Source organism: Enoplosus armatus, chromosome 3 (genome assembly GCF_043641665.1).
Source record: "Enoplosus armatus isolate fEnoArm2 chromosome 3, fEnoArm2.hap1, whole genome shotgun sequence".
In the NCBI taxonomy this organism is placed as follows: domain Eukaryota; kingdom Metazoa; phylum Chordata; class Actinopteri; order Centrarchiformes; family Enoplosidae; genus Enoplosus; species Enoplosus armatus.
In genome coordinates this window covers 28,573,691-28,590,040 of record NC_092182.1, presented here as the reverse complement: position 1 = coordinate 28,590,040, position 16,350 = coordinate 28,573,691, and the positions used below count along the sequence as shown (strand labels likewise).

General features: G+C 39.7%; 1 protein-coding gene across 1 annotated transcript; it reads right to left on the bottom strand.

Annotated features, from left to right (window-relative positions):
* Positions 1-293: 293 nt before the first annotated feature.
* pltp (phospholipid transfer protein) lies at positions 294-13,146 on the bottom strand. Its single transcript, XM_070903242.1, has 14 exons — positions 13,032-13,146; positions 12,410-12,509; positions 12,193-12,321; positions 11,623-11,778; positions 11,352-11,415; positions 9,109-9,264; positions 8,855-9,031; positions 8,511-8,570; positions 6,746-6,910; positions 6,506-6,573; positions 1,148-1,190; positions 921-984; positions 700-776; positions 294-528 (listed from the first exon to the last, which is right to left on the bottom strand). Exons 1-14 carry the CDS (start codon positions 13,144-13,146, stop codon positions 430-432), a joined length of 1,473 nt encoding a protein of 490 aa, XP_070759343.1. The 3' UTR covers positions 294-429.
* Positions 13,147-16,350: the final 3,204 nt, after the last annotated feature.

Below are 16,350 nucleotides of genomic sequence, written 5' to 3'. Positions count from 1 at the left end.
GTGTTTAATGATTTAATGAATGGTTTAGTGTTTACAGTCTGTTATATTTTCATAGTGTCTATACAACTGCATATTTAACACATAGATATATGTATATATGTGAGTTTTATATATAGATATAGATAGATAGATAGATATATAGTTATATGTATACATAAATAACTATCACATATATGTATGTATGTATACATATATATAATCTACCTAATCTATACAGTGTTATGTATATTTATGTATACATCCACACAGTGTGGTATACCACACTACAGAGTATATATGTTGTTGGTGTCTGGCTGTGGCTGGATGTTCCCTGCAATCGTTTGTATAAATTAACATATTGTTATATGTTCACACAGTGTTGTATATATTTACATTGTGTGTGTGTGTGTATATATACAGTACATGTATATATCATCTCCATATATATATTTAGACAGTGTTGTTGTCTGGCTCTGTCTGGATGTTCCCTGCGATCATTTCTCTCAGTCCTTTGCTGAAGTGAAGATTTGCTCCGATCACGATGAACCCCTGCAGAGACAACTGCTGTCAAAACCAGGGGGCAGCACTGAGTGATGATATATAACAATAATATACAAACTAATGACCAAGCAGAATACAGCATCATCTATAAACATATACAGATTAATGTATAGATAAAGTTTTTATTTCAGGTTAATGTTTAACGTGAAACAGACTTACATTGTGATATTCAACCACCTCCTCAATAAAATCCATCCCATCAGCCAGAGGAATCTGAACTCCTCTCTTGGTCCAGTCTGAACAAACACACACATATATACACACACACACATAATCAGTAAAACATCATTACAGTAGTCTGTGTCACAGTGTTACAGTAAAAACTGTAGTAACTGTGTGTTAATGTTTTACATTTGATGAATCAGATTACTGTTACTTACTGTTGATCAAAGGAACCACAGACATCTGCAACATCGTCTTTAGAGGAACCTGCAGAGGAATCAACTGACAGACAGGCAGACAGGCTCTTACTGTTATGTATTGTGATTGATGGTCTCTTACTGTCCTCTGTTGTTCGTCAGAGTTCATCACATCTCTGCCTCTATCTAGTTATTGTTATGACATGTAATATAAAATGACGTAATACAGAAAAAGACACAACACTTACTGCCAGAGATTCCAGAGCAGATTGATTGGAGAAGATTTTAAACCTGAAAGAAGAAAATTGTTTCAGTTTGACAACTACAATGATACACAAAACGACCTCAAAGATACTCAGTATGACTACAAACAAACAAAGACAGGCAAAACGACCACAGTGACTCACATTGACCACAGAGATCCAAAACCACCACAAACAAAAATAAAACCCTGCAAAGGCATGCAAAAAAAACAATCAAAAGGACGTTAAAATTACCGCAAAGACTCACATGACGACCACAAAGAGATGCAAAACCACCACAAAAGAAGCAAAGGACCCACAAAGAGTCCCAAAACTACTGTGAGGGAACGGAGGTTGAGACCCCTCTACCCTCTTACTTCTTCAGTGTGTGAGAGATGAATGAATGATCCTCCCATAACAACAGTTAAGTTAAAGGAGTAAAGGCAGGGGTGAATGCTTTGAGATGATGTAACACAGAAAGGACAAGAGAAGATTCATGTTCTTAAGCCAAGAAAATGACCCAGGAAGGTCATGACGATTTGGATGACATCATGTGCATCCAGTTTTTTGTCTACGGATAATGTGTGTTATCTCAAAGTACTATAATGACTGACTAGAGACTGCCTCTAGTCAGTCATTATCTGTGTAATGCTGATGTTGACTCATTGCTTGCAAGAAATTAAAGATCTTTGAGAGGATTCGAATATTGTGTCATTCTGGCATTTGATTACCAACTCTCATCTGCAATACACACGACAACGCCACAAAGAGACACAAAACCACCACACACACAAAATGACTACAAAGATACACAAAATGACCACGAAGAGACCCAAAATGACCACAAAGAGATCTAAAACCACCACAAACAAACGTAAAACTACACATCGAACCACCACAAAGAGTGAACAACCACAAACAACTCAACTTTATTTATATAGCATCTTTCAACATGCAGCCCAAAGTGCTTCACACAGCAAGATTAAAACAACACAGACAAAAACTGACAACAATAGATGCTATTTGCAAGACTGAAAATTACAACAGTAAAACGATAAAATGTTGAACATCAATAACATGTCCACCTAGAGTCTGGTTCTGCTCGAGGTTTCTGCCTCTTAAAAGGAAGTTTTTCCTTGCCACTGTCGCCAAAGTGCTTGCTCGTGGTGGGAACTGTTGGGTCACTGTAATAACATTATAAAGAGTCGGTCTAGACCTGCTCTATTTGTAAAGTGTCATGAGATGACTTTTATTGTGATTTGCCGCTATATAAATAAAATTGAATTGAATTGAATTGAAAATTGAATTAAAAAGCAAAAGAAAAAATTTAACTAAACACCAGGAATAAAATAATATAAAAAACAATTACTAGAATTTTAAAAACTAAGGCTATTACATTACTCCAAATTAAAAGTCAGGTTAAAAAGATAGGTCTTTAATTTCCTTTTGAAAATGCAGAGAGAGGGTTAGGGTTAGGAGGAACATTTAAAAGAAAAAGCGGTGGAGGACCTTAGTGGTCTGGCTGGAGAGAAGATCTCTGACGTAGGGAGGCGCAAGCTCATTTAAAGCTTTATAAACAAGTAAAATAAGTGTATATAAAATAAAAATAAATTCTAAAAGATACAGGCAGCTAGTGCAGTGTCCTAAGCAGGGGGGTAATGTGATCCATTTTCTCTGTGTTAGTTAAGATCCTCACCGCAGAATTCTGGGCTAGCTGTAGTTTTCTTATAGACTTTTGAAGTAAACCTGTGAAAAGGGAACTGCAAAAATCTAAATGGCTGGTAATAAAAGTGTGAATGAGCATTTCAGAATCTAAAAGGTCTGACTTAATATTAAGATGAAAGAAATATGTTTTAATGACCTTGTTAAAATGAGAATTAAAATTAAATCTGTTTGCTAAGACCACCAAAGGAGTTTAAAAAATGAAGCAAATTCTTCACATTTAAGAGTTGATTAATTATTATGAAGACTGAGAGCAGGTGATGGATTTAAAAGAGAAGACAATTTAAAAGACAGTCAATTGTTGAAAAAGCGCTGAGGGATTATTTTGATTTTCTGAAGTAATCTTAGAGAAATCGGCTTGTCTTTCTTTCCTGACTGCAGTATTGTAAATTATAACTTGATCTTAAAAAATGTCAAAATGAACATTAGGTTGCTTTTCTTCCATCGTCTCTCAGCTTTTCAACAATTTCTTTTTTCTTGTAGCAGCGGTTTCCATGGTGATTTTGCGACTAACTTGCCATATCTTTATCTGTACTGGAGTAACAGTATCGAATGAGAATCTTAATTTATCATTAAAATCATCAACAAGGTCATCAACAAGCCAGTGGTGGAAAGAGGAAATGTATTCACCAGATTAGAAAATCTGTCAATAACTTAATTTTTAATGTTGTGCTTTACAACAACGACCATCATTTGATGTAGACAATAAGCCTAATCATAACTAAACCCAGTGTATTTTTGTAAAGTGTCATGAGATGACTTTGTTGTGATTTGGCGCTATATAAATAAAATTGAATTGAATTGAATTGAATTGTATTTCCATGAATGTGGGTGGCACAAGCAATAAGATCCAGGAAATCCAAAGCCCTCAAATCAGTATAGAGGTTGACATGAAAATTATTTTTGTGTACTGGAATATAAAAAGGTGAAATTAGGAGACTAACAAAGTAGCTGAAGTAGTTGAAGTAAGCAAAGCTAAGACCATGTTCAGAAATAAAATCATTAATATAAAACATCTTGCTAGAGAGGGATCTGATATTCAGAAGTGCTAACTTTATCGGCTCAGGTCTGGGCCTCATTGGCACTGACTGTCAGACCAGTTTTCACTCGTTTGGGTGCGTTTTTGCCATTATGAGGGATTGGTGCGACATTAATGTGCGAGACTGAACTGTTGTGAAGAGTACTCTGGTATTTCTTTGTGTTATTGTGACAGCTAACTATAACAGGAACGGAGAATATGTCACTATTCACAACTGCTGAAGTGTGGTACAAACAGGCGGATATCTTTTTGGATTTTAACCGATTCCTTCATGATGTGGATGTCAATCTTTTGACGGTTTGCAAGACTTCAGTTCTATGTTGTTGCAGAGTTCTATGCTGTAGGCTAATAATGAGCTAACAGTACCTTCTGTTTTGAGATGAAGGTATCCACAAAAGGAATTCCCAGACTCCAGGGCAATGTCAATCAGTTTTAAAATCATCCTTCAACTTTTCAGATTGTTGAAGCTTGATAGCATCAGATCCAACTTGTGATCACTGAAGATGCAGAGGATTATCCCGCAGCAGTTCATTGTCAGGATCCCCAGTTTGTTTCCCTGTGTTTCTCTCTCTCTCTCTCCCATGTGTTTGTCTCCCCGTCTGTCTTGGAGAGTTGCCACCGAGCGGAGACAAGGAGGTTACTCCAGTACACCAGTCCACACACCTGCGCCAATCACACACCTGCTTCAGATCTTCCATTCAAGCCATCTACACCACTGCAGTATAAAAGACTCTCCACTCGTCGCCAGATCGTCCGTTACCTTCCGTGGTAATTTGTGTGGCTCTTTGTGTTTCTAGATAACCTGTTCATATTCTGTGATTTACGCCTGTTCCTTCTACGTCTTCCAGACCCCGGTTCACCTGCACCTGCCTGCCTGCTCCTCCTCGTCTCCGCAACGTTCCTGCGGATCTCCGGCCTTGTCAGCTCTCTTCCCGGCCCTCGCCTGCTCCAACCACCACGGCTTCCAGTCTCCTCCACGATTCCCCCGGAACTTTCTCTCTCCCCCTTTTACAATAAATCATTGTTTCAGAACTCAGAACCTGCTCCGCCAGTCTTCCTGTGTTTGCATTTTGGGGTCCAGCCAGTTAGCTTTCTTAACATTCATAGAACACTGAATTAATGTGAAGTACCCGAGCTCCAGGATGGCAAAACGTTTCTGTGTTAGGACAGTAGACATGCCAGGCCATGGATGAGCCTACAATGAGCCAAGAGGGAGAGGGGGACACATTGATGGCGTCCCCTCGAGGTCCTCTTCCCATGGAGGAAACTGCAGTCCTGGGATGCACCTCGGTACTCCACCTGTTTTTCCTGGATGGACAAACCCAGGAGGGCACAGGCAGCAGGGCTGGCCTTAGGAGGGACCGAAGTAGCATCCACAGTACAGCCCAAGGTAGCCAGGGTAAGACTGGGCAAAGTGCCGGCACCCCCAGGCGAGGTCCAAGTGGCCTGGGAGTTCAGGGTTAGGGTTTGGGTTAGGTTGCACCGAGGTGTCCCACAGGATAGTATTGGAAACAGCCAAGCTCATTGCAGCTATATTTTTTGCCTGAATAGAGGCAGTATCAAGGAAACTGAACAGAATATCTTTATGTTTTAGTTCATCTGATAGTCTGCGGATTTTTCTTCTTTGAGGTGAGTAATACTCCTGTTTGCTTTCTGGAGAAGATGGCTGTCAATACATAGCATGGTGGGGAATGTATTCCAGGAATCAGTCACTCAGAAATAGAAAACAGGAAAAGACTGGAAACTGGAGCAAAACACTCACGAAGGTTCCCTCCTTCACCTCTAGTGTGGACAGAGTCAGAGTCGGTCTGGGAGGATGATCTTCCAAGGCTTTTTTTCATCTGAAAATACTGCTCCAATTTAGATGTAACTTGGTGTTCTGAAGCAGAAAGAATTATCTCTTGATATCCAAATAGTGTAACTCTCACAGACTCAAAATGACCACAAAGAGATGCAAAACCACCACAGAGAGTCTCAAAACCACCACAAACACACACAAAACCAACAAAACTACCAAGAGACACAAAATTACTTCAAAAATAAACAAAACGACGATAGAGACTCATAATGACCACAGATACAAAACCACCACAAAGAGAATCAAAATGACCATAAAGAGACCCAAAATCACCATGAGACACAAAACCACCACAAAGAGATGCAAAAGCAGGGATGCATTATAACTAAAAAGAAATGCAAAACAACCACAAAGAGTCTCAAAATGACCACAACGAGATGCAAAACTACTACAAAGAGACATAAAACCACCACAAAGACAAAAACAATGACCACAAAAGGACACCAAATGACCACAGAGTCTCAAAACGACCACAAATAGATGCAAAACCACCACAAACAAACATAAAACCACTAGGGACGCGTTCCTGTGACTAAATTTGTTATGACTTTGCACTATTTTTGTCATGAAGAAGCGGCAGATGCTATTTGGGTTACCAGTGCAGCAGCTTGTTTAAAGCAGGCTTTACTTTGAGTTAAAGTAGATGTATTTCTCTCCTCTTGAGTTCTTTACCTGGTCTCTTAGGCTCACACTACATTTAATCCTGTGTGCAAGCATGCGTGCATGCGTGCATGCGTGTGTGTACCTGCGAAGGTCAGCATGAACAGCCAGACGTTTTCCCTTCATAGAAACTTTAGCATTAAACTTTGTTTCCTGCAGGAGGACAGAGCAGTCAGAAAAAATTAAATAATAAAAACAACAAAAACATGAAAACAGCTGTTGGATGTTTGATCAGCATGTTTTCAGTTTCAATCTTTAAGGAAATAAATGTAGTTTAAAACTGGTGTGTGTGTGTGTGTGTGTGTGTGTGTGTGTGTGTGTGTACCATGGTCATGCTGCTAAGCTGGACCGGAGGCTGGCCTGGAGGCAGCAGCATCACCTTGACAATGGCTGTCATGACAACCGTCGCTCCAGATGTCTTGATGGAGGTTTTTGGAGGCGAGTTAACAGCCAGCTGCAGAGAGAGCGGAGCATCCACCAGAGCAGGGTTCTACTCAGAGGGAGAACATGAAGTACAGTAATAATACACAGTGCTGTAGTACTACACCAGGTTCTACCCAGAACGCTCAGGGAAAACATGAAGGACAGTAATAATACACAGTACTGCAGTACTGCACCGGGTTAATAATAATTTAATTAATAATACAGAAATAATACAGTACAACAGTGCTACACAGTACCTCAGTAATATACAGTACTACAGTGGTGCAGTTCTAGGCAGAATTAAATAGTATACAGTACTACAAATGTCTAAGATAAAGTGATTATTAAACTGGTCTGACTCGTCCCATAGCCAACCTGCCTGGACAGAACCCAAGTCTATTCAGAGTTAATTTACTGGATGTGTTAAGGTGGGTTGGTGCCGGAGGAATTTTATTATACCGGCTACATGAAGTCTTCAGGTGTGTTAACATCATCTCAGTGACTGAATTTACACACGTTGAAATATGATTATTAAATGCTTTTGATCAAGATGTTTAAATGTATTAATGAACACTTAGTTTGAACCTCTGTGCCTTTTCAACTGCAACTTCATTTTTACTGGTTCAGACTGAGTTCACAGTCAGAGGCCCATCAGTAAACTGTGTCTCATCTGTTTGATCTTCAGCTACTGCCACCTGCATTGTGTTCCTGTCACAGCTGTTACAGCTGAATACATAGATCTGAACTGTAACATCCAGCAGGGCTCCAGCACTTTATCATCCATGAAGGAGATGACAGTCTGGTAGATGATGAACGAGTGTTAACTGATTCAGACTCAGGCTCTCTCACTGCTGCTGCTGTGTTGTTAAAGACACATCATGGTTTGCATCAGCACGCTGTCATATTTCTAGCTCCACTGATTAAAATGGAGGCTCTGCTCTTTATTTAGCTGTTGCCATGGTGAGTCGTATCGAAGCTCCATCAATGATGGCTTGTTATAGTCTTCACGCAGGCACTTCACTCTGAGTGAACAAACTTGGAGCTGATTGAACTCTGTTTCTACTGTGTCTCTACTGTGTTAGTACTGTGTCCTCACTGTGTCTTTACTCTGTCTCTACTGTCTTTCTACTGTGTCACATGTTTTACTGTGCCTCTGCTGTGTTTGTCTGCTATGTTTCTTCTGTTTCTCTACTGTGTCTCGATTGTGTTTTTACTGTGTCTAGATTGCGTCTCTACTGTGTCTCAACTGTGTCTCCACCGTGTCTCTACTGTGTCTAGATTGTGTCTCTACTGTGTTTCTACTGTGTCTAGATTGTGTCTTTACTATGTTTCTACTGTGTCTCTACTGTTTCTCTACTGTCTCAACTGTGTCTCCACTGTGCTTCTACTGGGTTTATACTATGTCTCTACTGATTCTACTCTGTCTCTACTGTGTTTCTACTGTTTCTACTGTGTCTCTACTATGTCTCAACTGTGTCTCCAATGTGTCTCCACAGTGCTTCTACTGGGTTTCTACTGTCTCTACTGTGTTTCTACTGTGTCTCTACTGTGTCTTGATGATGTCTCTGCTTTGTCTCTACTATGTCGCAACTGCATCTCCACTGTGCTTCTACTGGGTTTTTACTGTGTCTCCACTGTATGACTGTTTCCGTGGTGTTTTTACTCACCAGCATCATGATGGATCCAAAGTAAGTGGTTCTCAACAAAATCTCCATATCTTTGGGCATCTGAAGGATGAGACAACACAGAAACAGTGAAGGTCAGGCAGTTCAGCTCTTCTGTCAATCACTTTCAGGGTTACAGAGGGTCTGTAGTGGTTTTGGGGCCTGTAGTAGTATTTGGAGTCTATTGGTTTTGGGGGTCTGTGGTGGTTTGGGGAGTCTGTAGTTGTTTTGGGTGTCTGTAGTGGTGTTGGGGGTCTGTGGTGGTTTTGGGGCTCAGCAGTGGTTTCAAGGTTCTGTTGTGGTTTTGTAGGTCTGTGGTAGTTTTGGAAGTCTTTGGTGGCTGTGACCTTCTCATTGACGATGTGCATCTGGAAGATTCCTGCTCTGTAGTAAGAAAACATCCCGCTGTCGAAGAAGAACTCTGACAGAGCGAGATAGACCATCCTGTCGTACTCTCTGATGACCGGGTCAACGGCGTAGTTCACCAACGTGTCATTCTGATCAGACAGGTCAAAAAACATCCCCTACAGACACAACACATACTGTTACTATCATATTACACCAGTTAGATTCTACAGTATAATCAGTGTCAGATTCTGACCTTGAAGTGCATGTCAAGGCTCCTGGACGTCACCACCGGATCATCAATAAGCGAATAATCGATCCCAATAAACTGATCAACCTCCGTCTTCACAGGGATTGTCTCCAACATCGCGTTCACATGAACCAGAGCAGCGTGATTCAGAGTGGGACAGATCTGAGAGAGAGACAGGTCAGAGACACACAGGTCAGAGAGAAAGATCAGACTTTTAACCTCCTTTATTAAAACATATCTACCAAGCACTAGTTACAGCACTGTATGACACACTAAAGATAGCCAAACCCATCCAACCCCCCGACACACAGACACACACATGAACACACACACACACATCTAAGACTCCACGAAAACACATTACAATAACAAAAAACATATCATCATCAGATAAACATTTTAGTCCACCTTAAACTACAAACAGCCCATGTACACATCACATCCTCTGAAACATGTAGGTGGTCGACAAAAACATAGTATTCACACTCGGTCCTGAGGCGCACAGAGAGCAGAAGCCAAATATATAAACCATGTGTACACACAAAAAGTGTACTTACAGCACTTTCCACGCAGGTTTCCGAATGTATAAAAAGAGAGAATGTACGTACGGGTACACATCTTTCAAACCATGCGTACCATATACGCAGTCTTTTGAGTAGTGTGATGTTGCGAGTTGACATAAAAGGATAATAACAGTGAGAATTTGGGTTTTAACCGTTTTTTTCTTAGAATGTAATCTATAGTTTAAAAAAAACTTCACTATGATTACATAGTGACATGTGACTGGTTAACAACCTTTTTTTGACAAGTCTTAATTTCATTCTTGAGTTAATATGTCACTATGCTAATAATTATACTGATAATGATCTTTATATGAATAAACTAATAAATACGTGATCTGTATATAAATAAAGATTACTATCCTGTATTATTGGAGAGTAACTACACCTTCAGGTGTGACCAATTAACAGGTGGTTAAAACAGCCCTATGTAAAGGCTGTAGCCGTGCTTAATGGCTGTGCCAAATGATTGATGGTGCACAGCTGTGCACGCTTTGTGGTACAGTGTTGCTTTTAAAGGGGAGATGGTTGTGCTTGGATGCCACAGGTGGTAGACTACTCTACCTGCCAGAAAAAATTATAACAGCATGTGTTGTGTTGCAGTCTGGCTGGGAGATATGCAGTTCCCTTCCCACCTGAACGCATCAGACCTGATGCCCCCCCTCCTTTTAGTCTTTTAGTGTACATCTTATTTCACTTAATGATTCCCTGAGTGTCACTTCCTCAGTTTCATGACAAGATTATAATTTATAATTTCGTTTTGTGACTATAAAACAAGGTCAGTGAGGATTATCTTCCCCAAACCTCAACCTGTTTGCTGTAGGCACCAGGGTCTCAATCAGAATCTGTGAATAAAATATTCTACATTGTAACAAATGTCTCAAGCAGAGAGGGCACTGAGGTCCCCTTTCCTCCTCCAGTAGCTCGCACACTATCACTGGGTGCAGTAATGCGCCTCACGCTTGAAATGAGACCACTTTTTTTTATCTCCCCCGTGGCTCAGAACTAACAACGTTCACTGCTTTGGTTACTTTCTGCCATTTAACATGTTTAGTTTTGTTGGTAATGCCAGAGCTTAGGCTTCCAAATAATACGCGTCAGTTTGATCAACCATTATTTCAAGTTCATAGTCAATAAAATTGTCTTCAGTTGTTTCTTAGATACTTTGGCCATTTCTCCTCAAAACTAAACTAAATGCTGGCCCTTTATATGCAAACCAGGCAATTGGCAGTGTGTTTGAAGCCATTAATAGTAAAATGTGAGTGATCAGAGGGCTCGTACACATGCGCACAATTTCAGGATGATTGAGATGTATGAGGAAAAAACACATAAGAACAGACATAATAGGGATTTTATAAATCTGACAAAAAGACTGCGTATGAATGTTTCCTGGAATGCCGGGAATACATGGGCCCCAGTATATAGAGCCACTCAGAGAAACCCACTCCCATCTTCACACAGACAGCAGAGATCAAAGACAATAAAGACCTAACACATACAATAAATACATGATGTACATGAAGACACAGCCCTCCCCCACCAAGGCCCCATGTAACTAACCTAGGAGGAGGGAGCCAGGTCAGAGACACAGACAGGTGAGAGATAAACAGGTGGAAAAGACACAGACAGGTGAGACCGACAGATGATAGACAGTATGGTCAGAGCGAGACAGACAGGTGAGAGAGAGACCTTTTGGTTGAGGAGGAAGCGCATGCCTGTAGTCAAAAAGCTGGCCAGGAAGTCGTAAACTCTCCTGAAAAAAAACCCAGATGTGATGACAGACAGTTCCTGATTGGTTGATACATCACATGACAGCGTGGTGAAACTTAAGTGATTAGATATTGTTAATAAGTTATTATTGATCAATGATTTTTGATTCATTATCATCATTTTCATTATTGGTTACCAAATCAATCCTATTAACAGTAATTTTTAATCATTAGTGATTTGTGTGTTTTACCCAAGCGTTCCACTGAACTTTGCCCTCATTTTGTCAATTTTGGCGTCACAGGTGATGTTATTGATCTTCAGTCGTCCTTCATCATCTCTGATCAGATTCAGAACAGAGTTGATGTTCACGCCTTCAGCCGATGCGTTGATGTTTCCTGTGTCGTAACTGACATACAACAACACTTCAACTTCACCACTGATAGGAATACAACTATCATCATCATCTTCATCATTACCATAATTAAATGATATGAATGCCAATGGGTCAGATTTATATCTATGTTTTTCTGTAGGAGAACTAATAGAGGTTATATTACTGTTCAGTAGGAGAACTATTACAGTTATATTACTGTTCTGTAAGAGAACTATTACAGTTATATGAGCGTTCTGTGGGAGAACTATTACAGTTATATGAGTGTTCTGTTGGAGAACTATATAGTTATATTAGTGTTCTGTATAAGAACTCTTACAGTTATATGAACGTTCTGTAGGAGAACTATAAAGTTATATTAGTGTTCTGTATTAGAACTATTACAGTTATATGAGCTACTAGAGTTAAGTGTTATGGAGGAGAACTAACAAAAACCAGTAGAGGATCCGTCGGTGGAAACTCAGCGAGATCGATGAGTTCTGAACATCAAACAACAAACCGACTTCAGGGATGAATTGTAGGTCAGCGTGAGTCAAATTTAACTCTGTTATCTTCACACTAATGACAGACAAGAGAAAGAGAAAGTATTAATTCACATGTTGACTATTCAGTATTAAAATATTACTGTAAATTATGATATTAGTACTCAGTGATGGTGTATTGGAAGCGTCCTTCTTTGCCCTTCATCTCTGGCATACTGATGTTACTGAGCTCCTCTTCAACAAACTTCTGAGTCTCAAACTTCACTGAAACACAAAACACATACTGTCAGTACTTTAAACAGAACAAATACTACTAGTACTACACAACAAACAATACATACTACTTCAATGAAAACACAAAACACATACTGTAAGTACTTTAAACAGAACAAATACTAATAAATACAGCTCAAATAGACCAAACTAAAGCAGCTGGAGATTAAAGGGTTAATGACACAGAGACACATTTGGTTGTTGGAGAGTCTCTGATTGGTGTTTAAATCTGGATTATACTCTAAATTTGGATATAGTTAGATTTGGATTATGGTGTAAATCTTTCAGTTTAAATCTGGATTACAGTTTAAATCTGGATTATACTTTAAATCTCGATTATTCTTTAAATATGGATTATAAATCTGGATTGTAGTTCAAATATGGATCGTAAATCTGGATTATAGTCTAAATCAGGATTGTAAATCTGCATTGTAGTTCCAATCTGGATTAAAGTTTAGATCTGTTTAGGTTTTAGTTTACTTCTGGATTATAATTACATATCCATATCCTTACACATCTCCAATCCTTTGTCAGTGATGCGGATTTTGCAGCCAGCAGGTTGGGTGGCAGCCATAATAGAGGACACCAAAGGGAAGAGGAAGAGGAGGGACAACAGACAGGAAGTCATTCTGAGCCAGAACAGGCCAACCTGAGACACAGAAGAAGAAGAGGCAATTTAAAATCCTGGATTAGAGGCTGGACTTATTCAGTGTTTTGTCTCTGGGTTGTCAGGTTGGTTCAGAGGTTCTGGTTCTAGGTTTTGGGTTTAGTTCAGGTCTTTGTCAGATCATCTGTTGTCTGTGTTCAAAAGGTCACCATTATGGTCTTTAAATAATCTGGGAGAGCCTTCTTGTGGACAAATACAACTGCGTAAATCAGTAAATTAATCTCCTGCCAATCATCATGTAGTGTGAACTTCCAATTAAGGCCTCAGCCAATCAGGGAAGGACACCAACAACCTCATCATATGTTTCTGTCTGTGTTAATGGATCACATCAGATGTGTTCATTATTACAATAGATATATGATTATAATTATATGTGTGTCGTAGTTAACAATGCCTCCTCTGTCACACTCTGCTGGAGAGGGTTTAATTTTGCTCTGAGTTTCGTCTTCCAGGAGGTCCTGTCTCATTAACACTCAGCAGAGCAAGTCAGGTTGTTTGGACCCTGAGCAGTGACTCACAGTCTCACTTGCAAACTGAAACTGTCCAGAGACAAACTGTCTGGTGTAAACAGGAAGCTGCAGCAGTGTACTGAGGTCAGAGGACACAATGAATTGACACATCTAATGGGTTTTCCATATAAAAAGTGAACTGCAACTTGAACTACAGTAACCTCTGTTTCATCACACCACCCCCTGTCTCTTTTCTCTCTCAGCAGCCTCCCAACCCTCCTGACCTTGTTTTTTTCTGTGTAATACAAACTGAACTGATGAATATGAGCAAATTCAATCAGACAGGAAGAGAAGCTGTTTATTTTCTATTTAAACTCATCTGTAAATGTGATTTTAATAGTGAAACTGTTTTATAAACTTCAACTTTGCTCTTCAAAGCATCAAGAGGATCCATTCAACTGTCTCTTACATTTCCACTGCTTCCACTTCAACACAGATCCATGAGTTCAAAGGTTTTTCAGACACCAAAACTCTGGTTTATAATACTGAGGCAAGATTTTACAACTCTGGAAAGTTATAATTCAATTCAATTCAATTCAATTTTATTTATATAGCGGCAAATCACAACAAAAGTCATCTCATGACACTTTACAAATAGAGCAGGTCTAGACCGACTCTTTATAATGTTATTACGGAGACCCAACAGTTCCCACCATGAGCAAGCACTTTGGCGACAGTGGCAAGGAAAAACCTCCTTTTAAGAGGCAGAAACCTCGAGCAGAACCAGACTTTGTGGCAGCTATTTCATCTTTCTTACAGCGTTCATGTTACAAAATAATCTATCAGGAATGTGAGCTTGCATGTGTGTAATTGGTCAATGCAGTGTCTTGTTGGATGACATCACATTGCATGGCGGCACAAGTTAAGCCTGGTTCAACTTTTTTGCCGGACGACCCTGAGTTTTTTTTTCGCTGGAACTGTCTATAACTGCTGTTGTTATTGCTAGCTGCCAGTAAGATGCTGTGAGATGCCACACTTTCATTTATATTGCGATGTAATTCCCTTGAAAGGAGCATCATTCCTTTGCTTATTTTCAAGCGAAACCACTGAAACAGTGTAGATGCAGTGTCACAAGTTAACTTGTTGATATTAATCAGACTGTACAAACCAAGTAGCTGAGCAACCTGAACACACAGAATACGCAGAAAACAGTCTAGTGTTAGAAAATAGGTAGTGCCGTTCAGTTAAAAACATTAGTAACCTTAGTAACAATAGCAACGTTAGTTATTATATCAAATCCTGTAAACTGCTATTTTTTCACACTCAGAGTGCGACTGGTGGTGAATGATGACAGCAGGAACCAGCATGACAGCGACACTATACAAGTCACATCTCGCCATCTCCCCGACATCCTACTGGCATCTCACTGACATCCTACTGGCATCTCCTACTGGCATCTCCCCGACATCCTACTGGCATCTCACTGATATCCTACTAGCATCTCCCTGACATCCTACAGGCATCTCCCCAACATCCTACTGGCATCTCACTGATACCCTACTAGAATCTCCCTGACATCCTACTGGCATCTCCCTCACATCCTACTGGCATCTCCCTGACATCCTACTGGCATCTCACTGACATCCTACTAGCATCTCCCTGACATCCTACTAGCATGTCCCTGACATCCTAATGGCATCTCCCCAACATCCTACTGGCATCTCCCCGACATCCTACTGACATCTCCCTGACATCCTACTGGCATCTCCCCTGTAAATTAAGGGAGGGCATTAATTTATTTGGTGTCTTTTTACCCTTAAACCACAAAGATACAGATCCATTAATAATACAATATTAGTGTCCATAAACTTATCCATTAATTATGGCTTTAACATCGCATTATCTCATATAAAATATCTCAGTTGGATAATTGATCTCATTTATGGGTGAATCAAATAAAATAAATATTTAGGATTCAGTGTCATAGAGGTCAGAAGAACAATATTGTCTAAACTATCACTGTAGGGTGTAACATTAAGATTTATTTTTACTGGAAGATATTTTTGGGCATTATTTTATTTTTAATAGTGGCAGCTGAAGATAGACAGGAAATGTGTGGGAAGGGGGGATGATATGCAGCTGCATTAAGGACTGATGTGACCGATGTGATCATAATTTAACATGTTGGTCTGAATAAACACCTGCGTCACTTTTATACAAGAATCATGACGTCAGTCTGACTGTCAGATCTGAAACACACACACGCACACGCACACACACACACACACATTAATTATAAGGTCTGTAGCTTCAAACTGTCTTTGAAGAGCAGAAAGACCTCATAAATACAGACATACAGGACCACACACACACTTAGTCTGTAATCTGTGTGTTTAATTACAGCTCAGTGACGACAGCCAATCACCATCCAGCTGCTGCAGCACCCACATCTGGACATCTGGCTAACCACTAACTGCTAACCTTTAATTAAAAAGCTTCAGTTCAAAGAGAAGAAGAAGATTTAGACTCCACACACAGCCTGACCTCTGACCTCTGACCTCAGGTCTGTCAGACAGACAAAACCACATTATTCAGCGCTGAGTTTAAACATTAAACTACAAAGTGTTTCAATATATGAAGTATATATATATATAAATAAATACAAAATATATATCTGAAGCTGCTTCATATTCTTCATATATGTTACAATCTATTT